Below are 27999 nucleotides of genomic sequence, written 5' to 3'. Positions count from 1 at the left end.
AATGATGCTGAAAATTCAGATTTGCAATCACGGGAGTAAATTACTTTATAAAATATCTTAAAAAAGAAAACAGTTCTTTTAAATTGTAATAATATTTCACAATATTACTGTTCTTGTTTTTGATCATTTAAATGCATCCTTTTTGAGCAGAATAGAAGCATAAAAAAAAAAAAAAACTTGAATTATTCCCAACTTTAGCCAGTATTGTATTCCAATAACAATCTTTTTCTAATTCCTTTTGGGTTTTTTCATACAGAGATGTGTGTTCTCTGTATCGGCAAGACCAGGAGGTGTGTGCTGCCGTCCTGCGCTCTCTCCTGCCCTCCATCCGCTGTCTGGGCCGAACGCCCCCCGTGAGCGAGCAGGATGATGACCTGGCACATATCAAAGGAACGCTGCTCAAAGTCGTGTCCGGATTCTGGTGAGGCCACCAAGACCTCAATGAACCAAATGATTCCTTTTGGAACACCTTTAATTTTATAGCGTGTTTTACAATAGAAATTGTGTCAAAGCAGCTTCACGATAATACACAGGAAAGTAGCAGAAACAGTCGCTATGTTTTTATAAATATTATAAAAATGGAAGTTGCTGTGACCAGGGGAGCCACTCTGGCTCTTTTTCGTACATCATAAATTACATCTAAGAGTGTGCAGGCGAAACGCAATAAATGCTGGCATGTTCGCTTGCGTTGGGATGCTGGTGTTTGGGAACGCAATCGTGTGAGACGCTCCTGGAGGGAATTAAACCAAATCATTCTGATGACAGACTTTGCATTTCAAAACGACCAAACCAACATTTGAGATGCTGTGCGATGTGATTGGATATCTGGATTAACCAGCGGACCAGTCACATCCTATGTTGAGGCAAAGTCATGTTTTTGTTGGGCATCAAGGGATTTATTCAGTAAATGTGTTTCCATTGTAGTTTATGGGCATGTCTTCCTATCGGATATAAAAAGTTTTGGTAACACTTTATTTGACAGTGTCCTTGTTACATATGTTACATGTACTTACCATAGCAATAACAGTAAATTATGCATAATTACATGCAACTAACCCTCAGCCAAACCCTAATCCTACCCTAACCCTATAGTAAGTACATATAGTTGCTTAATATTACCCAGTACTTAAATATATAATTACACTGTAACAATGACACCGTAAAATAAAGTGTACCCAAAGTTTTTTTATGCACGTTTTTTTAATTTAGGGCTCTTCCATCCTGCGTTTTATGCCATATCCCAAAATGCACATTAAAATGAGGTGGATGGAAACATAGCTAGTGATGCAAACTTAAAATATGAGAAGTTCAAATTCAGCTGTAAAGCAGCAAGATAATAGTGTTATTATTCAGCTCAATTCAGTTCAGTGATGATTCAGTTCAGTTCAATAACTGTGTAACGTTCATTCATAATGAAACTAGTTCAATTCAGCTATAAGCAGATCTACTGAAGACAGTAATATCGTTATTCAGCTCAGTTCAGTTCAAGTTTTGTTCTTATCCGATAGTACCAGTGAAGTTAAGTCATTAATGCAATATACAAACAAAAATGTACCATGGTAGTACTATGGTATATGGTACTGAAGTTCTTACTCCAAGTTCCTTTGAGTAAGATTCGAATTTTTGTTCTGTTGCTGTGCTTGTTGTTGCCGTCTGTTGTCGTTGGTCGTGTGGTATTTGTCCCGTTCCTCCTCTACTGTGATTGGACAGCTGTCACGTGGCTGCCGTTTTTAAATACATGGCACTCCCATTGAAAACAATTGAAAAAAATACGCTGGCTTTAAAAAAAAAAAAACGTTTTAGTGGACGTATCCATGCCTTGGGGCATCTTTAAATAAAATATAATATAAAATATATATTCATTTATATACAGTGAGGAAAATAAGTATTTGAACACCCTGCTATTTTGCAACTTCTCCCACTTGGAAATCATGGAGGGGTCTGAAATTGTCATCGTAGGTGCATGTCCACTGTGAGAGACATAATCTAAAAAAAAAAATCCAGAAATCACAATATATGATTTTTTTACTATTTATTTGTATGATACAGCTGCAAATAAGTATTTGAACACCTGTCTATCAGCTAGAATTCTGACCCTCAAAGACCTGTTAGTCTGCCTTTAAAATGTCCACCTCCACTCCATTTATTGTCCTAAATTAGATGCACCTGTTTGAGGTCGTTAGCTGCATAAAGACACCTGTCCACCCCATACAATCAGTAAGAATCCAACTACTAACATGGCCAAGACCAAAGAGCTGTCCAAAGACACTAGAGACATAATTGTACACCTCCACAAGGCTGGAAAGGGCTACGGGGAAATTGCCAAGCAGCTTGGTGAAAAAAGGTCCACTGTTGGAGCAATCATTAGAAAATGGAAAGGCTAAACATGACTGTCAATCTCCCTCAGACTGGGGCTCCATGCAAGATCTCACCTCGTGGGGTCTCAATGATCCTAAGAAAGGTGAGAAATCAGCCCAGAACTACACGGGAGGAGCTGGTCAATGACCTGAAAAGAGCTGGGACCACCTTTTCCAAGGTTACTGTTGGTAATACACTAAGACGTCATGGTTTGAAATCATGCATTTTGGGGAACAACCTCCTTCCCTCAGTTAGAGCATTGAAGATGGGTCGAGGCTGGGTCTTCCAACATGACAATGACCCGAAGCACACAGCCAGGATAACCAAGGAGTGGCTCTGTAAGAAGCATATCAAGGTTCTGGCGTGGCCTAGCCAGTCTCCAGACCTAAACCCAATAGAGAATCTTTGGAGGGAGCTCAAACTCCGTGTTTCTCAGCGACAGCCCAGAAACCTGACTGATCTAGAGAAGATCTGTGTGGAGGAGTGGGCCAAAATCCCTCCTGCAGTGTGTGCAAACCTGGTGAAAAACTACAGGAAACGTTTGACCTCTGTAATTGCAAACAAAGGCTACTGTACCAAATATTAACATTGATTTTCTCAGGTGTTCAAATACTTATTTGCAGCTGTATCATACAAATAAATAGTTAAAAAATCATACATTGTGATTTTTGGATTTTTTTTTTTTAGATTATGTCTCTCACAGTGGACATGCACCTACGATGACAATTTCAGACCCCTCCATGATTTCCAAGTGGGAGAACTTGCAAAATAGCAGGGTGTTCAAATACTTATTTTCTTCACTGTATATCCGTTCTGGTGAAAACAGTGATGTCATCGTCTAGCTCAGTTCAGTTCTGATATAATGGTGTCAGTAGGCAGATCAGTAATATTGTTGAATATTAAATTAAATGGTACTGTGGTATTTCTGATTTTAAAATGTTTTAGAGATGGTTTTACTTTAATACATTTACTTAATTATATAACGGTAATAACTTAACTGTAAAGAAATACTTGTTTTGTAAAAAAAAAAAAAAAAAGATGTAAGTTCAGATAAAATTGAAAAGAGATTCTTCAAGAGCTTCTTAAAGGTTAAATTCACTCTTTTTGTACAGCATCTTAGGGAAATCTGGCAAATGTACCTCAGCGGTGAGAGTGGCACTGATGCAGTGTTTACTAGCTTTGCTGGAGGTAAGTACTGTATCATTTTGTATTCCAGTAAAATAGTAAATGTACTATTTTAAACAATACTATTTTATAGTATAACAGTCAGTTACATCATCTTCCGACGTTCAAGTCCGTGTAAATGGCTGTTTCCAAGAGAGGTTTGCATATGTGTTCTCACTGTTTTCCCCAGGTGGACCCTTGCTGTAAGTGGGCGACGCTGACGCTGAGGGACGAGGAGCTGCCCGTGTCTGTGGTTCTCTCGGCTCATTTAGCAGATCCACATCACCATGTGTGCATGTTGGCGGCGCTGTCTGTGGAGAGGTGGGCTGAGCTCAAGATATAACCTCTTCTGATGAAACTGGTCTTCCTTTATTCACATGGGCTTTTCAATTCTAGCTTGTTCCTTAAAAACGGACCGGAAGGCAAGATGATGCTTCCTATGAAGAACCAGCAGACGGCCTTTGAGAACATTTACCTCAAGGCTCAGGAAGGAATGAGCGGCCAGGTATAACTCTTTTACCTTCATCTGAACGTCTAAGGAAATAGTGTGTTTATATGCAGTCTTAAAATGATTATAATGACATGTATAGGATATAGTAAATGGCTTAAATAGCGCTACCCCAATTTTGAGTTACTCTCATTTCATTGTCCATTCTTTGTCAGCGTTGTGTAAGCTTATTATGTGCACAGATCTGACTTCTGTGAGTATTTTAAATCTGCTAAATCCAGCGTTTACCAGAAATTAAAGATAAACTTATTTATGACTAGACACCCCTATTTTTTTTTTTCATCAGAAATAAAACTTTTTTAATTACATTTAAATGTTGGTCAAATGAATGTACTATGAAATTGTATTTTTTAATAACTCGTTGCCCATTGCATCAGTGAATTTTGATGCATAAAGAAGTCGAATCAAATGACTTTAGATGTTAAAATACGCTCTAAGAACTAAGGGCAAAACTCACGCTATACTGTGTTTGATCTTTACCTGATTATAGGTCGTTTATGGCATAACCAATCCAATAATTATGGAAAAGACTTGGGTTGTTACAACACTAAAATTTCAGTAGCTGATATCAATACCAGTGAGTTTTCAAGATTCTTAAATCCTATATCTTATTGTGCATACTCCTTTATTTTAAAAATTACATATTACATAAAATTAACTGTGTAGAGTTTTTACAAGTAAATATTCAAGTAAGCAGTCAGTTATACAATAAAGAGCACAAATTACAAACAGTAGAACAAAAAAATAATAATTATAGAACAGATATACAAAGATCTGTAAACGCTCAGAAAACAAAAAACAAAACAAAAAAACACCCAATGAATTTTTAAACTAAAACATCTTAGTTTAGTTGTGGTATTAACTTAGTTTGACATCCTAAGAATAGACTTCTAATTTTTTAATGTTTGATCTTTACCTGATTATAGGTCATTTATGACATAATTAATCCAATAAAAAGACTTGTTACAACACTAACATTTTTCAAGATTTTTAAATCCTATATCCTATTGAACATACTCCTTTATTTTAAAAGTTACATATTAAATAAACGAAATTAATTGTGTAGATTTATAAATGTTGAATTAAAACCATGTTATGTAGCAATCAATTATTAACAAGTTTTTACAAGTAATTATTCAAGTAAATAAAGAACACACACAAAAAAAATATATACAGTATATATATATATATAACAGATATACAAAGATGAACAAGTGAAAAAGTTTGTAAACACTCAGAAATATATCTATAAAAAAAAACACCTAATGAATTTTTAAAGTAAAACATCTTTAGTTTTGGTATTGACTTGGTTTGACATCCTAAGAATATACTTCTAATACTTTAATGCTGTTGTTGTACAGAAGAGCTGTCCTTCAGAAGACTTACCCGACGAGACCTTTAATCGACGGGCGACCTTGCTGAAAAGCGTCTCTATGGTGATGTCCTGCAGCCCCGTGTGTGAGAAGCAAGCCTTGTTTGCACTCTTTCAGTCCTACAAGGAGAACAGCATTGATGAACAGCTCATCAATAAGGTAAAGACATGTCAAGATATTCAACACTGAACACTATCCAAATGTTCCTTTGTGTCCTCCATTAAAACGTTTTTCTGTGGTGAACTCTGCAGGTGCTAAGAGGTGTGTCCCGGTCGCTTGGGTACAGGGACTCGAAGAGTTTAATTCATTCACACCTATATTACCTGGTGGCTGAGTGGCTGAACCAAAAGCAGTCCGACTCGAGGTACACGCTGCAGTCCTTCCCCTACACACTGCTGGGCTTCTGCAGTCTGGACGAGTTTTACAGGTTTGTGCTCCTGCCATAGGCTGAATCTCACATGCTGCTCATATTTCAGCCCAAATCAAAATAAATCATATTTTGCATAAATGGTATCAGAAGGCTGTTTTAAAGGGATACTTCACCGATTAGCATTAAGCTTTGCATCAGTAGAAACCCGGTAGTATTTTCGCATATTCCCTCCCATGCCTCTCGTCCCCTTGAGACGAGAGATTTATGTATTGTGTGTCTGGAAAAAAAAACCTCAGATGACACAAAAATCGTCATTTAGCGTCATCAGAGGCTTCTTAGGAGGCTAGTAGTAGGAGCTAGTTCCACCCATAGGGGGTGGGATCTCACGATAAAACGGCGTCTTTTCAGTTGCGACTCAACTAGTCGCCTAGTTGTATAATTTCTTCCGATACTGCCCTCTGTAACCAGTAGGCGTGGATTGGGAGTGTCCTCGTAGGGCAGCGAAGCAAGTGCATTCTGGGAGTTATTGTCTTTTCATCCACATGAGCCAAAGATACATTTTCTGGCTTTTCTCAGTCTAGAAGGCACCAACTTCTAAAATAATTTCACATTTCTACTTTATAAATGACCCAATTTAAATACACATGCATCTTTCCAGCGGTGAAATATCTATGGGATTAATATCCTGCCATGATTCAAATCTGAAAATAAAGTTCTGAAAGGTTGAAACTAAGTGTTCGAAAACTCAAAATCTTACAAAAAAAAGTTTTGCAAGATCGAAAAATAAGATTTGCAAGTTTGCAAAATGTAAAAAAAATAAAAATATCTCTGCAAACATTGTTATTTTTGAGATTTCTTTCTTCAGAACTGCAATGCTTTTTTTACGATGTTGCGGAAACAATTTTTCAGAGTTTCAAATTTGTCAGTGTTCTCCCACTGTATTAGTTTGTTTTCCAGGTTTGAAACCTTGTAAATGGTGATCTGAAAACTGGTGTGCGAATGTGTGAAAAAAAGTTTTGAAACTCTGAAAACATAGTTTTGCAGGCTTGCAAAGTGGTAAAAAAAAAAAAAATCTGTGCAAACATAATTTTGTTTTTGAGTTTTCCTCCTTCAGAAGTGCAACCCTCTTTTTTACAGTGTTGTGCAATCATTTTTTCAGAGTTTCGAATTTGTCAGTGTTCTCCCAGTGTATTAGTTTACTTTCCAGATTTGAAACCTTGTAAATGGTGATCTGAAAACTGGTGTGCAAATAGGTGAAAAAAAGTTTTGAAACTCTGAAAACTGAGGTTCGAAAGGGCGAAACTTATTACATTACATTACATTTGCACTCCCATTGCAGACTATTTTTTCAGAGCTGAGTTTACAACACCCACTTTGCGGAGATGCGCACACACAGTTGCGAGCTTGCGACTCACGTGATTTGTGGCAGCGTTGTCACGCAGCTCTGCTCTGAAACTCTGAAACTCAGACTGAGCGAAAATGAAGCTTCGCAACTTCGCAACTTAAAAAAAGCCTGGAGGGAGGGCCTTCTGCTCTTGGCCAATGCTTTGCTGTCTGCTGACGTACAGTCCAATCACAAGTCGTATTTACTGGAAAGGTGGGATTTGACCGACTGCTCCGCCAATTACGAAATTCTCACTCTCGAAATTCTCATACTCGCTCTCCTCACACAGCGAGCGACTCACTTTCCTAAGCTGGCGACTCACTCTCACTCACCTCACATAGCGAGCGACTCACTTTCATCAGCTGGCGACTCACTCTCCTCAGATGGCGACTCACTCTCCTCACACAGCGAGCAACTCACTCTCCTCAGATGGCGACTCACTCTCCTCACACAGCGAGCGACTCACTTTCCTCAGCGAGCGACTCATTCTCCTCACGCAGCGAGCGACTCAGTCATGTACATTGGCCTAATATTATAATAAAATCTCAAGTACTGTATTGGTGCAATAACTAACTTCAGTAAACTGTTCAATTTTGTGTTGTAAAAATAATTTATTCTGAACCAATAATCTTAAATTGATTCGCATTGCATTTTTTTTTTTTTTTTTTATAAAGGCAATTTCCCCCTAACTGTCATCTTTCAAGTCAAATTCTATACATTTTAAGTCACTATATTGCTTTTACCAATCAAATTGACTAGTATAAAAAAAACGTTTTTTCCCACTGCAGAGAAAACTGCATCAGAGGTGGCATTTATAAAAAGTTTAATATGCAAAACAAGCATAAAAAAAAAAAAAAAAAACCTTGCTTTGGTATCAAATATTCAACATGAATGCATGAGGCAAAAAAAAAAAATTTTGTGTATATTATGTGAATCTTATGTTTGTTTAATGACTGCTGCTGGCCAATAAAAAAGCCAATAAAATTGGAGTTGTATGAATACAATTGGAGTTAAAAAACAAAAAATAATCATAAAACATAATGGGGCATTCATGTTGAATATTCTTTTGAATGGTGTTATCAAATAATAATCTGTTATAATCTGAACAACATGAAAATAGGCCTACAGTTAACTAATGTGATCTTTACAAAAACATAATGGTGTATGTAACATTGAAATGTGTTTTACCTATTTTGATACCAATGTGAATCAGCAAAAATGTCACATTTTCAGAATATTCTATTTTAAAGATAATTTATAAAATAAACTTTTAAAAAAGCTGTGCATCCTGTTTGTGTATCCTGTGCTCTTTCGTCATTGGCGGAGCAGTCGGTCAATCCCACCTTTCCAGTAAATACGACTTGTGATTGGACTGTACGTCAGCAGACAGCAAAGCATTGGCCAAGAGCAGAAGGCCCTCCCTCCAGGCTTTTTTTAAGTTGCGAAGTTGCGAAGCTTCATTTTCGCTCAGTCTGAGTTTCAGAGTTTCAGAGCAGAGCTGCGTGACAACGCTGCCACAAATCACGTGAGTCGCAAGCTCGCAACTGTGTGTGCGCATCTCCGCAAAGTGGGTGTTGTAAACTCAGCTCTGAAAAAATAGTCTGCAATGGGAGTGCAAATGTAATGTAATGTAATAAGTTTCGCCCTTTCGAACCTCAGTTTTCAGAGTTTCAAAACTTTTTTTCACCTATTTGCACACCAGTTTTCAGATCACCATTTACAAGGTTTCAAATCTGGAAAGTAAACTAATACACTGGGAGAACACTGACAAATTCGAAACTCTGAAAAAATGATTGCACAACACTGTAAAAAAGAGGGTTGCACTTCTGAAGGAGGAAAACTCAAAAACAAAATTATGTTTGCACAGATTTTTTTTTTTTTTACCACTTTGCAAGCCTGCAAAACTATGTTTTCAGAGTTTCAAAACTTTTTTTCACACATTCGCACACCAGTTTTCAGATCACCATTTACAAGGTTTCAAACCTGGAAAACAAACTAATACAGTGGGAGAACACTGACAAATTTGAAACTCTGAAAAATTGTTTGCGCAAAGACGTAAAATTTTTTTTTTGCAGTTCTGAAGAAGGAAATCTCAAAAACATCATAATGTTTGCAGAGATATTTTTATTTTTTTACATTTTGCAAACTTGCAATTCTTATTTTTCGATCTTGCAAAACTTTTTTTGTAAGATTTTGAGTTTTCGAACACTTAGTTTCAACCTTTCAGAACTTTATTTTCAGATTTGAATCATGGCAGGATATTAATCCCATAAATATCCCTTTAACGTTATTTATTTTCATGGCAATTGAGCATATGCACGGAACGTTCTTAATAACTTCCGCAATAATATAAGCCAGCTGGAAAACTTCTAGTGAAATGTCACTTGTATCTTCAATGTCCTCGGGTAGCTTTAACAGCATCAATAGTGTAATACTTAGTTTATAATCAGAATATAGTCACTTAAATAGTCAGGCCTAGCATTAATTTAGTTATTCAAACGTGAAACGCCATAGAAAGACGCGTCCCTCAGTGTTCCTCCTCAGCAATCATAAAAAGAGTCAACACTGTAAATTAAAGATTTATTGTGCACTTTAGTTCAATTTATTGAACAAAATAGGAGTTTTCCTGACAGCTTCTGTGATTATAAAGGGAGAGCGTGGTGCTCGCTTTCTGTGTAATTCATTCGCAGTTTGAAGAAAAGTTTTTGTTCTTCATGAGACTTTTCCAACTCCATACTCCACTACAAAAAAAGTGTTAAACCTTTACAAAATGTATTTTTAAAACTAGGGATTTTATAATGTTTAATATTTATTCAAAAGCAAAACGTGTAAAAAACATATTACAGGTTATGGCTAATATAAGCCAATAAAAATGCTACTCTGCCGCCATCTACTGGTTATAGTGGTAATTAATGTATTTTTTATTTAAAAATAAAAGTGTTTTCTATCAAATGTTGGATTTCCTACATCTTAAAACGTTGATGTACAAATGGGAACAATCTCAGAAGGATGAACAAATAATGTTTTTGGTCATCACATAAAAAATAACATTTGAAGTGCTGGAAAAATGGTCCAAATACAGACATATTCTGCATTTGGTTTTATTCTGTATTTATTCTGTGACGGTTTTTTATTCCATTAGCTTTAAGTCTTTAATGCAATCAATAAAACTGGTTTATTGACAAATTAGGTAAGTGTGATAAATGCATTAAAATGTAAATCAATATTAAATAGTCAACCATTAATGATTCTGTGTCGATGTACAGCGAGTGCAGAAAGGCAGCTAACAGTTCACCGGAAATGTTCAGAAGTTTTTCGCCCGAGTTCTTCTGTAAATATACTGTATTGTACTGATTATACTGTAACTATGTTTTATAATTTTAGGTCATCCTACCATGTGCTGATCCCACACCTGGTCTTCCTGAATGACTTTGAGGAGGTGAAATCCATTGGGAATCACTTGGCTCAGGACTGGAAGCAGCTGCTGGCTGACTGCTTCCCCAAGATCATGGTGAACATCCTGCCTCACTTCGCCCTCGCTGGGCAAGACACCCATGTGGCCCAGCAGAGAGATAAGGCTCACAGGGTGTACGATATACTGAAGGACAGCAACTTCCTGGGAAAACAGGTGAGGATACAGTTGTGTTTCAATTCATTCATCTGATATTTAGTACATTACTGATCTACACTTAAACTGTATCTTTCTGTAGATGCAGTTGGTACACAATTGGTCAAATTGGTACACAGCTCAAGAATTATTTATATAAACAGTTTTCTTTTTCCTTCAGCAAATTGACAGTTTGATTTGCAACAACCTGGCTGACATTGTGGTGGAGCTGTTAATGACACTGCATGAGACTGCAGGAGGAGCGTCTGCGGATAGTGGAGACCTACAGAAATTTACTGGGTATATTTATTTCTTATCATGCCACCTAACAGATCATTACAAAGATAATAACATGTGGAATCAGTTTATTTGAGATAAAAGAGAGTTGATACACTATGAAAACATACTGAAACTTTGAGAACTTTCCATCCACCTTTTTTTATGCAGAAAAAAAAAAACTCTGGAGGGAAACGGCAAGATGCACATAAATTAAAAAAATGCGCTTAAAAACGTATGCGCTCAAATGCTCATCCAGCATTGACAAATTCACTGATAATTCCACTTGGATTTTATTATATTATTGACACCCTATATGAATCATAAGAAATTTCCTAAACATGTTGCATTTTTATAATTAGAGAGTTGGATCCCGCGCCAAACCCGCCATTCTTCAGCTCATATGTGATCAAAGCCACGCTGGATTACCTGAGCAAATGCCACAGTGCCAACCACAAGTCTCTAGTCACCATCCTGTCAAAGACTCCCGTGAGCCTCACACTCAAACTTCCATCTTCATATTTCCCCTGAGCTAGCGTATAAATGTGCAGCAAGTCAACAAGTGCATTGTGCCTGTCTGTGTTTGTTCTGTTTGTTTCAGATGTCCATTCAGAGGATTCTCATAGCGATCTGTCAGAAGGCTGCCGAGACCACCAACGCCTACGAGCGGCACCGCATACTGATGATGTACCACCTGTTTGTGAGCCTGTTGCTCAGGGAGGTGAAGGATGGGCTGGGCGGAGCATGGGCGTTTGTGCTGCGGGACATCATCTATACACTCATTCACCACATCAACAGCAGGTCTGCTCACACACACACACATTACGGCTGTTTTAGGGCCCTATCACACACTCGACGCAATGCAGCGCCAGACGTCGCGACGCAAGTGTGTTTTGCTCGTTTCAGCCCGACGCAGTCATCATTTTCACGTCATAGTCCACGTTGTTTAAATAGCAAATGCATATGCGCCTATCTGTGCGCCCATGGGCTGCTGGTCAAGTCAAGTCACCTTTATTTATATGCACTTTTTACAACACAGATTGTTTCAAAGCAGTTTTACAGAGATAACAGGAAAATAATGCAACAAAGTTTGTTTCCAGAAGAAAATAGCGTCACAGTCCAGTTTAAGTAGGTTCAGTAATGTTTCAGATTTGTTTTAAAAAAAAAGTTTTAATTTAGTTTAATTTAAATGAAAGAGTGCATTTAAATTTAGTTCATTTATATATATATATATATATATATATACATAGCCACTCTGGAGTAAACTGTGATGTCATCGTCCAGCTCAGTTCAGTTCTTGTGTAATAGTGTCAATGCAGGCAGATCAATATTATTGTTAAATATTAAATTTAATGTTAAATTTAATGTCCCCAACTAAGCAAGCCAGGCCAATGGCGACAGTGGCAAGGAACCAAATCTCCATCAGGTGACAGGATGGAGAAAAAAACCTTGGGAGAAACCAGGCTCAGTCGGGGGGCCAGTTCTCCTCTGACCAATGAACGAACAGTGTATGATTATTCAGGCAGCATTACAGGTCAGAAGTCAGATTGGTTTGGAACATTCAGAATATTATCCAGTTCCATCTGGTTGAAGATCAGACTCACGCCGGTATACGGGTTTGTTGAGGATCAGTGCCGATGGCTGTCGTGTCGATGAGGCCTTACAGGGGAGAGTCTAGTTGACACAATCTCTGCTGACACTTCAGGGATGCGTTGTGGTCGTGTCTAGGCGCAGGTCCGCCATCTGATCTGGATACGGCCCGGATCCGGCTGATTACAGTAAACCTCGGAATAAGCAGAAAGACTAACATTAGCGTAGATGCCATCGAGATGTTATAAGTACATCGGGTTTTATAGGAAGCATTCCCGGTTCCGGCTGACCTAATTTATGCAGCCTAATAATCATTTAACTGATTTGAATAATAGTACTGTATAATTTTCTATGTGTATGCCAGTTTAAAGAGATGTGTTTTTAGTCTAGATTTTAACTGACAGAGTGTGTTTGCTTCCCGGACAATGTTAGGAAGACTGTTCCAGAGTTTAGGTGCTAAATAGGAGAAGGATCTACCGCCAGCAGTCGATTTTGATATTCTAGGTATTATTAACTGGCCGGAATTTTGAGACCGCTATAGACGTGAAGGACTATAATGCATTAAGAGCTCGCTCAAGTACTGCGGAGCTAAACCATTTAGTGCTTTCTAAGTAATCAGCAATATTTTTAAATTGATACGATGTGTAATAGGGAGCCAGTGCAGTGTTGACAGAACAGGGCTAATATGGTCATACTTCCTGGTTCTGGTAAGAACTCGAGCTGCTGCGTTTTGAACCAGCTGTAGTTTGTTTATTAAGCGTGCAGGGCAACCACCCAGTAGGCATTACAATAATCTAGCCTTGATGTCATGAACGCATGAACTAATTGTTCCGCATTTGTCAATGAAAAGATATGGCGTAATTTAGATATATTTTTAAGATGGAAGAATGTGGTTTTACAGATACTAGACACGTGACTTTCAAATGAAAGATTGGTATCAAAGAGCTGGTACCAGTATGCTGGTCTGAAAACGAGGTGTGTTCTGGCTCATTGTCGGAGCGTTGCTATTTTGAGGAACTGAAAACTTTAGACCAGGTTTCAGTTGGTCAATGGCGCAATATTTTTTGTTATTTAAAGAGCGTGTTAGTAATGTGCGCCTATAGGCAGGTCCACAACGCACATACACTCTGCTTATTACACACACAGGGACGCGCAGCAGCACACAAACATGCCAAATATTAAAAATAAAAGGATTACAATGTAAAAGATTATTAATGTGTACATAAAGATATGGTGGAATCCGGCTTGTCCCGTAGATGGTCTTTAACCTCGCGCACGAGCAGATCCGTTTCCTCGCTAGAGAAGCGTTCAGTTTTTCCGCTTGCAAATTCCTCCATGTAAATAGCGAATCCGCCATGTTGTGAGCGCAACTGGCTTTTAAAGGGAGTGGGATATGAGACTCTGATTGGTTTATTGCACGTTACGCCCAAAACACACCCATTACTCATTAAGAGAATAGGGTCAACCCTTTTAGACCATGCGCCGGGTACGCCGACCATTTTTCCCGTCGTTAAACTAGCAAAAGTGGATTCGGACACGCACTAAGTGCACTTGAGCTGTGCGCTATAGACCATGAGCTTAGATCATTAAAATAGGGCCCTTTGGGTTATCAGCTAGATGACAAATGAATAATTAGTGGTCATTAGTGGGAGACAGGTTGAGAAAACAAGAGTCCACAGGCTGATTTTGCTGGGAATGACTGAGCTCTTGTGTTCTGCTGCAGATCATGTCCTCAGGATGAGGTGTCCTCTCGCAGTTTGTCCCTGTGCTGTGAGCTGCTGTCGCTGGTCTGTCAGACGGCTGTTGAATACTGTGATGATGCTCTGGAGAGTCACCTGCAGGTCATAGTGGCCACTCTCACAGCACAGGTCACCGAACAGTCTGCCATATCTCAGCAGGTGAGAGAGAACAGAGAGAGGGTTATCTTTAAGTGCAGAGGTTCTCAACTAGGGGGCTTCAGCAAACGTCCGAGGGGCCTCAAGATTACTTCAAATTTTTGATATAAAACCTCAAAGTTTTAAGATAAAACAATGTCTGAAAAAAATATTCAGCTATTCAAACTTCTAGAATTCTGAAATTGTATTCTTTTAATTTTTATCATCATTGTTTTAGTTACTTATTGTAATCTACGGACACTCCTAGTATCTGTAAATCTGTAAAAAAGTGTTCGAAAACAGCAGATGTACCACAGGAAACCTATTACCATAAAAACATTATTTACTTTTTCAAATAAAGCTAAATAAAGTTAAAGGGATAGTTCACCCAAAATGAAAATTCTGTCATCATTTACTCACCCTCAAGTTGTTCCAAACCTGTATGAGTTTCTTTCTTCTGCTGAACACAAAAGAGGATATTTTGAAGAATTATCCATTGACTTCCATAGTATTTTTTTCCCCCGCGTCCATCAACTGTTTGGAACAACATAAGGGTGAGTAAATTAATTTTTGCGTGAACTATCCCTTTAAAGCCCCACATTTTTTTTATTTTTGGCCTCAACACATCTGGCCACTAGAGTGTGTGCATTTTTAAGCGATAACACACAAAAATCTAAATATCAAGGATTTTTAAAATGATGATTTCAGACTTATGGAAATTATTACAGTTCTGACAAGTCAAGGAAATTGGTATAGTTAAGAGAATATATATTTTTCAAATTAAAAGTTTAAAATATTTACACGGACATGATCTCTACAAAATGCGTTTAAAAATCCTTTTTCAGAAATCATGGAATTCAACGACTGGAGAATAACTGATTTGGAAATATCTAAATATATTTGGAAATGAATAACTGAAATGTAAATTGAAATGCTTTTTTGTAATTAGGGTTTCAAGTCACTGTTAAGTTTCTGTTAAGAGTCGTGACACAAGAGGTGGATGCAAAACTGAATTACAGTACTGATTTAAAGTCAATTACGATGTTAACAGTGTTCACTAACAAAATAATATAATTTTCAAGTTTACAAGTGTGATGCATGATTTGACTGATTAATCATTATATGACATGTTGTGCATGCGGCTGCTTTTAGGTCCTCCGTCTGCTAAGGTTCCTGGTAATAGAAAACCCGGAGAACAGCATGTTGAGAAAGTCCATTCCCCTGTTGGAGCCTTTCCCTGACCGACCAAACTTCAGAGAGCTCAGAGCCGCCCAACATGCCCTCAAATACAGCTCTGGAGCCTTCTCTCTCAGACAGGTCAACATCAGAAATGCTGCGTAGACCCACATTGTTTAACATTAAAAGTGCAGTAAGTGATTTCTGAGAAATGCTGTTGAAAGTGGATTGGGCCGAGCAGCACAACACACTTGTAGCCAATCAGCAGTAGGGGGCGTGTCCACTCATGATGGGGGAGCCAATCAGCAGCAGGGGGCGTGTCCACTCATGATGGGAGAGGGGAGTGAATGAGCCAATCAGAAGTAGCGGGCGTGCCCACTCATGATGGGGGGGGGGGGATTTGAAGAATGACTGTAGAAAGAGAGATGGCTGAGAGACATTACAAAAGAGAAAAGGTCAGCTGAATATCACTGGGAAAACAACGCTTATGATCAGGCAAAAGCTTTAGGACTAGGGATGTATGTACCGATACCATTTTTTCAGAACCAATCCGATCCAATACCAAAAATTCTGAGTGTCGACCGATACCGATCCGATACCAGCGCAGTTTTTTTTTTAAATCAAGTAGAATTTCTATAACTCTGTGTGTTGAACTGATAATCACTCTTTTGTGTGTTAAACACAATCTACTTCATACAGACAACTTCAGTATAAAAAAAAAAAAAAACCAAAAAAAAAAAAAAAAAAGATCATTATCTATGACAAAAATGCTATTATAAACTAGATTAGTGGATATGATTGACAGCCGCAGTGGAGGGAAACGTTTACGTCATCTTGAATTTTATGACTTAAATAATCATTTCTATCTCACATTATACTATAGAATGGCTTCAAAACACTTATAATATAGTACACGGACACTTTATGGTGCTTTATGATGTTTTTGTGCCTTTTGTGGGGCTTAAACAATAACACAGAATAGTATACGCACAATATCGGATTTGGATCGGTCTCCTCTGACTGATACCCGATCCGACAAAGAATGGCAGTATCGGAATCGATACCGATACTGAGTATCGGATCGGCACATCCCTATTTAGGTCCCACGTTAATATAAGCGGGAAGGCCTGAAAACGGACATGAGTTACATTGGTTACATTGGTAACATGAGTAACAGGACAGTTTTGAGTGTCGTGGTTTGTCTGGAGCTTCTGTGCAACAAACTCTTCCTTGTATATTCTCCTGTGTACTGTATGTTCATCTTTTGTTCTTCCTTGTTATTCGTGTCATCTTTGCATTATTTTTCTTATTTTGCTTTCCTTCAGCTATGATAAAGAGACACATGCATTGCATGTTAATGCATTTTGTGGGGGGAGCAATGAAGGCAGGGGTTTGTTTGTATGGGTTGATTTCAAATTTTTTCAGAAATCGCTTACTGCACCTTTAACATGTCTAAATATATCTACATGTTGTGTTGTGGGATTATAATGAACTAAATTTAAATTAGAGAAGTTGATTTTGATTGAATTTGAAATTAAGTAATTCATAATTGGTTGATGATAATCACAGTTGATATGGGATACGGCTTAACATTTACAATTTGTTCTTATTATGTAATTCTGCTCTTATTGAAAATCGTTTCATGTGCCTGTTCCTTCTATTTTTCTGTCTATTGCAGGAAATCGAGCATTTTCTGTCTGTTACGTCTTGCGATTCTTTGCCCCTGGCACGTTTGGAGGGATTGAAAGATTTGAAAAGGCAACTTCACAGCCACAAACAGCAGATAGGACAACTCTTGAAGGAATGCCATGGTCAGAATCACATTATAATTCTTTATGCTACCGTCAGATAACGGTGCTATAGCTCTTTATATATTTAACTCTACTAGCACTGTCTTAGCTCATGTTTATATCTGATGTGCGTTTAGCCGATCCTGCCAGCTGTATTCTGGTGAAGCTGGTTCTTAACCTCCTTCAGCTCTGCAAAATCGCAGCTAACCACCCTGGTGGAGGAGACATCTTGAGTAAGTGCTTTCTCTGTTGCCATACACATAAAAACCCCATTTAAATTACTTAAAGGGTTAGTTCACCCAAAAATTCTGTCAGTAATTACTCACCCTCACGTTGTTCCCCGTAAGACTTTCGTTCATCTTCGGAACACAAATGAAGATATTTTTGATTAAATCTGAGAGCTGGATCACTCCTCCATAGGCTTCTCTGTTATTGAAACTTGCCGGCCCAGAAAGTTAGCAAAGACAATGTTTAAAATAGTCCAAGTGACTACAGTGGCTCAACCTTAAGTTTATTACGCAAAGAGAATACTATTTGTGTGCAAGAACCCCCAAAAATAATGACTTTATTCAACTCTTAATTTTCCTGTGTGGGCCTATGAGTGAGTTCACGTAGTGTAACAGCGCAGCGCTTCTGTGTTGTACGTCAGAACGTAGGCTCACTATTGGCCGACGCTGGTCATGTGTGTGATGCGTGTGATGCTGGCCCAGAAGCGCTGCGCTGTTACACTACGTGAACTCACTCATAGGCCAACACAGAAGAGTTGAATAAAGTCGTGTTTGTTTTTATCATTTACTCCTCAGAGGCTGTTGGTCGGTGCCTGGGAGAACTTGGGCCTGTTGACCTGTCATCCATTGCGTTGCATCATGGGAAAGACCAGTTGTATGCTAGAGCAGCCCATATGTTCCAAGATGTTCCTCTTCAGTGGATCTTCATCATCCTGAACTGCATGGACAATGCACTCACACATCACAGGCACTTCATTACTACTTCCTTTAGCAGATCTTACACTTTCACTTGGGATGCACAATATATCAGGCACCATATCGGTATCGGGCGAAATATGTTCATTTGTAATGTTATTGTTATTGGCTCGATAAGAAAATTTGGCCGATAAGTTAAAGCCGATAAATAATGGATTATTTCCTTCAGATGAACACTGTTTGCCATGATGGTTTTGAATTGCTTGAAATATGATTGGAATCACTTTGAAAAAGGAAAATGCAGTTCAGTGCAACATGTGCAGCGCAAGTCTTGTCATATCGGCTACATGAAATTATAATGAGAACATTATAATTGTGTGCTTGGGACATGACTTGGCATGGTGAGACTTTTGTTTTTGTAATCAGGCTCGCAAAAATTATGCAAAAATTTGGATTTAGATTTATCGGCCAATAGATCGGTTATCGGCTTTCAAATATAAAGAATTATCGTATCGGACAAAATTTTGATATCGGTGCATCCCTGACTTTCACACTGTTCTTGGGTCAACTTCATGACAAATTCACACGAAACAATCTCCAATATTTGCTTTCTAATAGTATTTATTTTGAATGTGTCTGCGTCACTTACATCATAGTTCTCTCTTTTATTTCAGTATTACGGTGCGTCAGGCTGCTGGTGTGTGTTTAAAGGACATCTTGGCCACACAGTCTGGGCTTGATTTCGGAGAACTGTATAAAAGTAAAAGGGACCCTTTGCTGGCATACCTGAACCCCTTCCGCTCTGCCAAGAGACGGGCAAGTGTCTCACATCTGCATGTGTCTACATGAAATCCTTTTTATGGACACTTGATCCCAACTGCACGATGAGTATTTGTGAATTGATGAACCATTAAAGTACCTTTATTATGCTACAAGTAACTTATTTTGTTTTAAAGGTCTCCTTCAATAGGTTTACATTATAAAACGGTTTAATTTTCTGATAATATACATTACAGCATCACCTCATCTGAAACAGTTTGATCAACTCAAATTCAGTCTCAATAAACCCTTCCTTTCCTCTGCTCTGATTGGTCAGATGGCCCAGTCTGTTGTGATTGGTCTACTCTGCTCTGATTTGTCAGATGGCCCAGTCTGTTGTGATTGGTCTACTCTGCTCTGATTGGTCAGATGACTCAGTCTGCTGTGATTGGTCTAATCTGCTCTGATTGGTCAGATGGCCCAGGCTGTTATGATTGGTCTACTCTGCTCTGATTGGTCAGATGGCCCAGTCTGTTGTGATTGGTCTACTCTGCTCTGATTGGTCAGATGGCTCAGTCTGTTGTGATCGGTCTACTCTGCTCTGATTGGTCAGATGACTCAGTCTGTTGTGATTGGTCTACTCTTCTTTGATTGGTCAGATGACTCAGTCTGTTGTGATCGGTCCACTCTTCTTTGATTGGTCAGATGACTCAGTCTGTTGTGATTGGTCTACTCTGCTCTGATTAGTCAGATGGCCCAGTCTGTTGTGATTGGTCGACCGCTTACAGCTCATGTCGGAAATGAAACATGCATTATAATATCTTAATTTCAGCTCCGGATCTTCCTCAGCACTTGATACACAGTGATATGAACAGTAATGATGGCATCAGTTTTACCGTATCAATTTGAGATCAATTGTATTGTATCAAAATTACAATTCCTTGTGAAATGTGAATTTGCATTCACAGCGCATAAAACAGCGTCTTCTCGACATGTCATCAGCTCGAATGAAACTCTTCCAGGTCTCAGCTACAACTACAGTGTTTGAGGGTCGAAGTAGACGTTGTTCGAGGGCCACCAATGAAGACCATAGACTGGCATTATGCAAATTTGTGACGAATCCACACACGTTCGAGCAGAAAGTGAGACTGGCTTTACTGATGACTTGTTTCAGTCAGTTCAGAATCGTTTCTTTCTTTTAGGAGAAAATAATCTTTGAAACTTTGCAGACTTTTTACATTCACAGCTATATTACACACTGCATGAAAGGTAATATCCGAAAAAGCATAATAGAGGTAGCCTGAAAAGCCAGACCCACATCAAGATGTTGGCATTGGCAGGGCTCAATCCGAAGGGGTTGGATAAACGGTTGTCCTTCAAATTCCCTCTGCACGCAATAGGATAGTGCTACAACCAACCAGAGCGTTTTCCCACCAGCGGAGCTAGTTGATAGATTAAAATTTTGCCATATCCGGTCGGCAAAACTCCGAACACATCTTCCTTTTTTAAGAATGACTTCTTTGTTCTTTTCTCAAAGAAAAGCTTAACTCCAAGTCCTCCAGAGTCGCGGTCAAAGCCGATTCGAAAGACCGCTGTTCGCCAGCAGCCCTCATTATGTTAAGCCCGCCCACCGACTCTATACACGATGTGATTGGCCTGACTAGAGTTTGGTTTTTCCAGCTTGCAAGCCAACGAAGAGTTGCTAGACGACACTGGCTGCAAAATAAAATGTGCTGCCACTAGGGTGCGTCTAGGTTTCTAGGCTATAATAGAGGTACTTTAATAAACAAATGATTGATATTTTAATAAATAAACCTTTAAATGACAACAAAAATAATACTTGCAGTTATAAAAGTAACCCATACTACAGTCCACACCTTATAGGACTTATCTGCTCTTTTGTACAGGAGCCCATCATGACCATGGAAGTGAGCTCCGAGTCCAGAGACAGGCTGGACAGCTCTGACCTGTGGCTAGTGACACCTGGTGGACACAAGGACTGGTTGAAGAACCTGTGTATGGCCCTGTTAGACAGTGGAGGGGTCCGAAACGAAGCTCTGCTTCTCACCAGACCTTTATGCGAGGTACACTGATGAAAAAGTTGCTGTATTTTGGTGATCCAGTGTATAATGCTGATGTGTGTTTATCTGACCCAAAAGCTTTAGTGTAAACGGAAAGCAACTTCTTTATTGCTGTAGGTGAACACCGATTTTTGTCAGAGGATGCTGCCGCTCTTTGTTCATGATATCCTCCTGGGAGATGTGGAGGGTTCCTGGAGGCAGCTGTTATCCACACACATCCAGAGTTTCTTCAGTCAGTACCGCAGGCCCTCCACCCCCACCAGCCGCCCCACCACCCCCATGCTCTCCGATTCAGGTGCAAAACCGTGTTAGTCTTCATTAATATGGCAATAACAACTTCTGCTGCAGTGCTGCCTTATTAGAGATTCTCTATTCTGTACAAGTGAGCGCTTTTTCTGTTTTAACAGGGAACATTATTGATGTTGCCAACCAGAGCCAGATAGACAAAACCTCACTCCGCAGCATGCTGGCAGTCATAGACTATCTCAGACAACAGAGCCGCCCAGTGGCACCTGGAAGGTTGGAAAAAGTTTCATTTCTATCAAATTCTGTGTGGCCAAAGTATATAAGTATTATTAATGCAATTATTTTGATGGTTTGAATATGCATGCACCCCTACTGCCCCTAGGGGTGGTAACATTTATTGCTGCTCGAGAGTTTTGCGTGAGGATTTCCAAGCAGATTTTGCTCATGTTCAAGTTAGTCAAGCAATTTCGCCGTGCTGATCCACAGTAAGCTGCTTTGTTGAGCATTTGTAATGAGACCTGGTTAAATGGTTAAAGAAATGGTTCACTTAAAAACTACAAATTGTCATCATTTACTCTCCCTCAAGTTGTTCCAAACCTGTATGAGTTTCTTTCTTCTGCTGAACCAAAAGAAGATATTTTGAAAAATGTTGGTAACCAGACAGTTACCCTTTTCCTACTATGTAAGTCAATGGAGTCCATCAACTGTCTGCTTACAGACAGTCTTCAGAATATTCTCTTTTGTGTTCAACAGAAGAAAGAAACTCATACAGGTTTGGAACAACTTGAGGGAGAGTAAATGATGACAATTAAAAATGTTAAGTGAACTATTCATTTAAAGTACATTGTTACATTGTAAAGTGCAGTAATTGTGATATAAACTGTAACATTTTGTTTTTGTTTTTTTAAGTAATGAATATGGGACGGTGTGTGACTCTAATTTCTGGCTGGATCTGAATTACCTGGAGGTGGCTGGAGCCGCCCAGGTGTGTTCGGCCCATTTCACCGCTCTCCTGTACTCTGAGATCTACGTGGACAAGATCAGATCCAACATGGAGCAGAGCCGAAGGTACTGCCAGTGACACTCTGACTTGCTTATTCACGGTTGTTGTGTGAAGAGCCATATAGTGACCAATGGCATGTGTTTGTCTCAGCTTACAGGCTCGAGTGTCGAGACGGATCACGTTTGATGAGTGCAGCCAGACTCTGTCCATCAGCAGCGTGAATGAGAAGAGTTTAGAAGACTCTGGCATCAGTCTCCAGGTGGGTGATGATGGGTATCAGAGCCTGGAAGCAAGTGGAGCGACAGCCATTTCATCACTGCGCTTCAACTCCACTCTTCACTGGCTACGTTTACATGCACAACTTTTGTTTCATTCCGATTGATGAATCCGAACGTGGATGAGAATCCGAAACAAGGACCGGTGGGCCGTTGTCCTGCTCCACTTCAAAGACGCAGTGAAAGGAGAATTTTAGAATGACGGGACACTCATTTATATGACACTTTATTCAACTGGAAGAACAGCTCGTTCAGCGCGTCATACGTCATTACGCTAGTTAACGTCATAGCACATGCGCAGTCCTTTCAGTTTCGGTTTTTAATCCGATCAAGTGTTTACATGTTCTCTTGATCGGATTAGAAAAGGAATAAACCACCCCTTTCAATCCGATCGAAATTTCATTCGGATCGATTAAGGTGTTTACCATGAAGGCTTTTCAGTCCGATTGAGCCGTCAACCCGATTACTAACGGATTATCTGGTTGTAGGGCTGTAGTCAAGACCACCTTTGTCGAGTCCAAGACAAGTCCAAGACCAGGACTAGTCGAGTCCAAGTCAAGACCGAGTCCAAAGAGGTTCGAGTCCGAGTCAAGACCGAGTCCAAAAAGGTTCGAGTCTGAGTCAAGACCAAGTCCAGGACAGGAAAAAAAAAAGTCTGCTAAAAAAATATAGGCTATAGCCTATAGAAATTAAATCACTATGTAATAATGAAATAATGAATAATTTTAATTTTATTTAAAATAATTGACAAAAAAAAAAAAAAAAAAAAAAAATTATATAGGCCTAAAGGAGCACACACATTCGTTTCGACTGTCTGATCAGCCTCACATTCTGTTCCTGTCAATCATACACGCGATGTCAACCAATTAAACTGCATGAGGGAAGGCCGAGCCAACTCACACACACACACACACAAGAGATGCGGATAAACCGCGGATCGGGCGGATGACGTGACGAAAAATAATATTTTAATTAAATTCAGGCGGGTGGCGGCTGAAGCAATCAAATGAAAAAAGTTTGCCACTAAGCAAACCTGCAAGTTATGAGCTGGGTTATTTTGTTTCGATATTTGCTATATTTTAAAACAGCCAGTCATTGGAGCCTAACGTTACCACTCGTGGAATAGGCAAAGAAAGAAAGGTAAGAAAAAAAGTCGGAAACCTTTGCCCATTAATTAGATGTGCAAGGCAAGCAGGCTAGTTTTCGGGGTGTTATGGACAATAAAAAATGTGAATATTCACGATGCACTAGCGGTGGACTTTCAGCGAGTTTATTTAAACATTTATTTTTTAAAGAGCCGTTTGTGAGTCAAAAGAGCCGGCTCTTTTCAGTGAGCTGAGTGAAACGAGCCGGCTCACGAAAAAGACCCGAAATGCCCATAGTTATTAAGTGGCCAGTGTTTCACTTTCCCTCCAATAATATTTTGTTTTAATATCGCGGCGACGTATGTGTGATTACTGGGAACATAATAAAGACTCCTGGACTCGGTCGAGACCAAAAGCCATATTTGGCAAGACCAGTGGCCGAGACCGAGACAAGTCCGAGTCCGAATACCAGCGAGTCCGAGACAAGTCCGAGACCATAGAAAAACGGTCTCGAGTCCGGACTCGAGTACTACAGCCCTATCTGGTTGCATGTAAACTTAGCCACTGTAACTCCACTTCTCTGCACCGCTCACACACTCTCCTTCACTGATTATAATGCAGAAAACACTGGGATGTTCAGTAAGACTTTGATTGGTCTGTGTCAGGATCTTCTGATTGAAGTGTACAGGTGCATTGGAGAACCTGACAGCCTGTATGGATGTGGAGGGGGGAAGTTAATCAGTCCTCTGACTAGGTGAGACTTTTCAACTCAACAGATGATCTTTTAAATAAACCCAGCTGTTTTAATAAATGTAAATATGAATATACACTGTATGCACAATGGGCCTCATTCAAGATCGAATGAGGAATACATATATGAATTAACAAATACATTTACAAATTAAGTAAATTCAGAGTAATTTGTGCAAAACAATGGACCTTCCCAAAACTCCTTTGGGTTCACAAAAATGCTTCATTAACCTATTTTTGTTTATGTTATGTAGATTCGATAGTTAAACGTGTGAACGGTAATGAATTCCAATTATTCGTAAATAGGGCACTTTTACGCGCTCATTCAAATTAGCATAATCACCACCCATAATTACTACAGGATTGCTGTGGGATCTTCTGGACTTCCTTCTCAGGTTTGGCTCCAGTATATTGCATAAATGCAAAAGAGACTAATTGGCCATATGCCTTACAAAAATAATAATTAAAGCTTGCACAAAAATTCTACTGATGATCAGAATAATAGTATTGGTTGCACTTTATTTTACAGTACATGCACTTATGTGTACTTACAGTGTATTTACCTAAGAAAGTACCGGTTCATATAAGGTAACTACATGGGTTTAGGTTAGGTTCAGATTTAGAACCTAGTTATGACCCAGTTATTGTAATAACTATAATAAATATAGTGTGTTCATGTGGAACAGGACTGTAAAATAAAGTACTTCCATAGTATCTATAATAAAAAGAAAGCCAGACAGTGCAGGTGTTTTCAGTCATTTTTGTTTATTAAAGAATTTTTTTTATTTTTTTACATTTAACTTATTGGATAATCAATTAATTTGGTCATTATACTGTATAAATGCATTATGCATTATGTTAAATGCAGTGTCAGTTTGCCTAAAAGAAAACTAAGCTTTCAGATGATTTTGTTCACGTAAAATTCCAATTGAAAATACAGACACTTTCATGAATCCAAAAATATACAGTACCAGTCAAAAGTTTGGAAACATTACTATTTTTAATGTTTTTGAAAGAAGTCTCTTATGCTCATCAAGCCTGCAGTTAAAAAAACAAAACAAAACAAAAAAACAGTAATATTATGAAATATTGTTACAATTTAAAATAATGGTTCTCTTTTTTAATATACTTTAAAATGTAATTTATTTTTGTGATGCAAAGCTGAATTTTCATCAGCAAGTACTCCAGTCTTTGGTGTCTTATGATCCTTCAGAAATCATTCTAATATGCTGATTTATGATCAATGTTGGAAACAGTTGTGCTGCTTAATATTTTTTTTATAACCTGAGATACTTTTTTCAGGATTATTTGATGAATAAAAAGTTAAAAAGAACTGTATTTATTTAGAATAGAAATCTTTTGTAACAATATACACTACCGTTCAAAAGTTTGGGAACAATAACTTTTTTTTTTTAAAGAAATTAGTACTTTAATTCAACAAGGATGCGTTAAATTGATAAAAGGTGATGGCAACGATTTATATTGTTAGAAATGTTTTTATTTTGAATAAATGCTGTTTTTATGAATAAATGCTGTTAACGTTTTACTCATCAATGAATCCTGAAAAAAGTATTCCAAAAAAATATATTAAACAGCACAACTGTTTCCATCATTGATAATAACTGAGTATCAAATCATCATATTAGAATGATTTCTGAAGGATCATAAGACACCAAAGACTGGAGTACTTGCTGATGAAAATTCAGCTTTGCATCACAAAAATAAATTACATTTTAAAATATATTAAAAAAGAGAACCATTATTTTAAATTGTAATAATATTTCATAATATTACTGTTTTTTTTTTTTTAACTGCAGGCTTGATGAGCATAAGAGACTTCTTTCAAATACATTAAAAATGGTAATGTTTCCAAACTTTTGACTGGTACTGTAAATCAAAACAACTTTACAAACAATTTACACAAATTCATTCTGCTTGTTTTTCATTTCATAAATGCATGAAATTTATGAAATGTAGTTTCATAAATTGTAGTGTAACAGTTTTTTTGGTAACACTTTACAATAAGGTTCATTAGTTAACATTAGTTAACTACATTAGTTAACATTAACAAATAATGAACTGCACTTATACAGCATTCTTTGTTAATTTCAACATTTACTAATACTTTATTAAAATCTTGTTAACATTAGTTAGCGCTCTGTGAACATGAACGAACAATGAGCAGCTGTATTTTTATTAACTAACGTTAACAAAGAAGAAAAAAAACAGTAACAAATGTATTGCTCATGGTTAGTTTATGTTAATTAATACATTAATGTTTAATAACTGAACCTTATTGTAAAGTGTTACCGTTTTTTTTATTAACTAACTTAATAATGTTTTGTTAATGTTAATTAATGGTCCTTATTGTTGCGTTACCCTGTAGCTATTTTTACTTTCTTACTAAATAAGATCTAAATGTAAAGGTGCTGATGTTTTCTTTGTGTTTGTGTGTGTGTGTGTTTGTGTTTGTGTGTGTGTGTGTGGTCTCCAGAATTCGGACGTATGAACATGAGGCCATGTGGGAAAAGGCTTTGGTTTCGTATGACCTTCACTCCAACCTCCCAGAGGTCACTCGACAGATTGGCATAGTAGAGGTACGGTTGAAGCTTCTGCCAAATTATGAGGATGCGATTTAAAGTGGTGGTCTCTGGGTAACAGCGGTCGGTGTGCGTCTCTCTCAGGGTCTGCAGAACTTCGGTTTGTGTGGCATTCTGCGCACGTATCTCCACGGGCTGGAGAGAGAGGGGGTGGAGTGGAGTCCTGAACTCCGAGAGCTGCGCTTTCAGGCTGCCTGGAGAAGCACACAGTGGGACTGCGACCTGCCTGAGAGGTGTGTGTTTGGATCAACGCTCCTTAAAGTCGGACGCACACAAGTTTGCTGTCTTTTCTCTCGGAGGAAGTCGCTGATGCACGTTTGGTCGCGGCTGGCATTGTGTGAGAGGAATAACAAGACGAGCACCTCCCGATAATTTTCAAACATGTTTCAAAAATGTGTCGGACGATTTTCATCAGTGTATAGGCTGTCCCCTATTGCCAAATCATACACAACCACGTCACATAGGCTAGATCAGTGGGACCGCGGGACATAATTGCGCCATTTTACCGTTTCTACAGATTGAAGTGAGCAACGCATCAAAACAACAGAGCTATATCTATAATATGTTTATCTAGAGCCAAAATGCTTCATTCAAGCTCTTTCCCTTCTTGTGTGTGTCTCTCCCTCGCTTAAAACGTAAAGCGCCACATTAATGGCTGCAGACGACACGGTTATTTTAATAACAGTAGCAGAAACATGGTGAGCAGCAAAATAGATACTTTTGATGAGAAATGAGAATTGCTAATACACTTATTTTGATCTGTCATTGATGATTCTGATCGTTTAACTATAAACTAGTTCATCTGTG

General features: G+C 38.5%; 1 protein-coding gene across 1 annotated transcript in view; it reads left to right on the top strand.

Annotated features, from left to right (window-relative positions):
• The window catches only part of atm (ATM serine/threonine kinase), a 77201-nt gene that overhangs the window by 25905 nt on the left and 23297 nt on the right, over positions 1-27999 (top strand). The window contains exons 19-42 of the mRNA XM_084419125.1: positions 257-421; positions 3471-3546; positions 3713-3843; positions 3919-4027; positions 5392-5562; positions 5655-5830; positions 10542-10785; positions 10946-11064; positions 11403-11529; positions 11642-11841; positions 14354-14528; positions 15657-15821; positions 17359-17491; positions 17608-17703; positions 18274-18445; positions 19068-19209; positions 21060-21236; positions 21351-21528; positions 21641-21752; positions 22389-22547; positions 22633-22741; positions 24508-24596; positions 27087-27189; positions 27277-27425. Of these exons, the coding sequence (XP_084275251.1) occupies positions 257-421; positions 3471-3546; positions 3713-3843; positions 3919-4027; positions 5392-5562; positions 5655-5830; positions 10542-10785; positions 10946-11064; positions 11403-11529; positions 11642-11841; positions 14354-14528; positions 15657-15821; positions 17359-17491; positions 17608-17703; positions 18274-18445; positions 19068-19209; positions 21060-21236; positions 21351-21528; positions 21641-21752; positions 22389-22547; positions 22633-22741; positions 24508-24596; positions 27087-27189; positions 27277-27425 (3477 nt within the window). The remainder of the gene's footprint in view (positions 1-256; positions 422-3470; positions 3547-3712; positions 3844-3918; positions 4028-5391; positions 5563-5654; positions 5831-10541; positions 10786-10945; positions 11065-11402; positions 11530-11641; positions 11842-14353; positions 14529-15656; positions 15822-17358; positions 17492-17607; positions 17704-18273; positions 18446-19067; positions 19210-21059; positions 21237-21350; positions 21529-21640; positions 21753-22388; positions 22548-22632; positions 22742-24507; positions 24597-27086; positions 27190-27276; positions 27426-27999) is intronic.

This window comes from Rutilus rutilus (assembly GCF_951802725.1).
Source record: "Rutilus rutilus genome assembly, chromosome: 9".
NCBI lineage: Eukaryota > Metazoa > Chordata > Actinopteri > Cypriniformes > Leuciscidae > Rutilus > Rutilus rutilus.
This window is presented reverse-complemented; position numbering and strand designations above follow the sequence as displayed.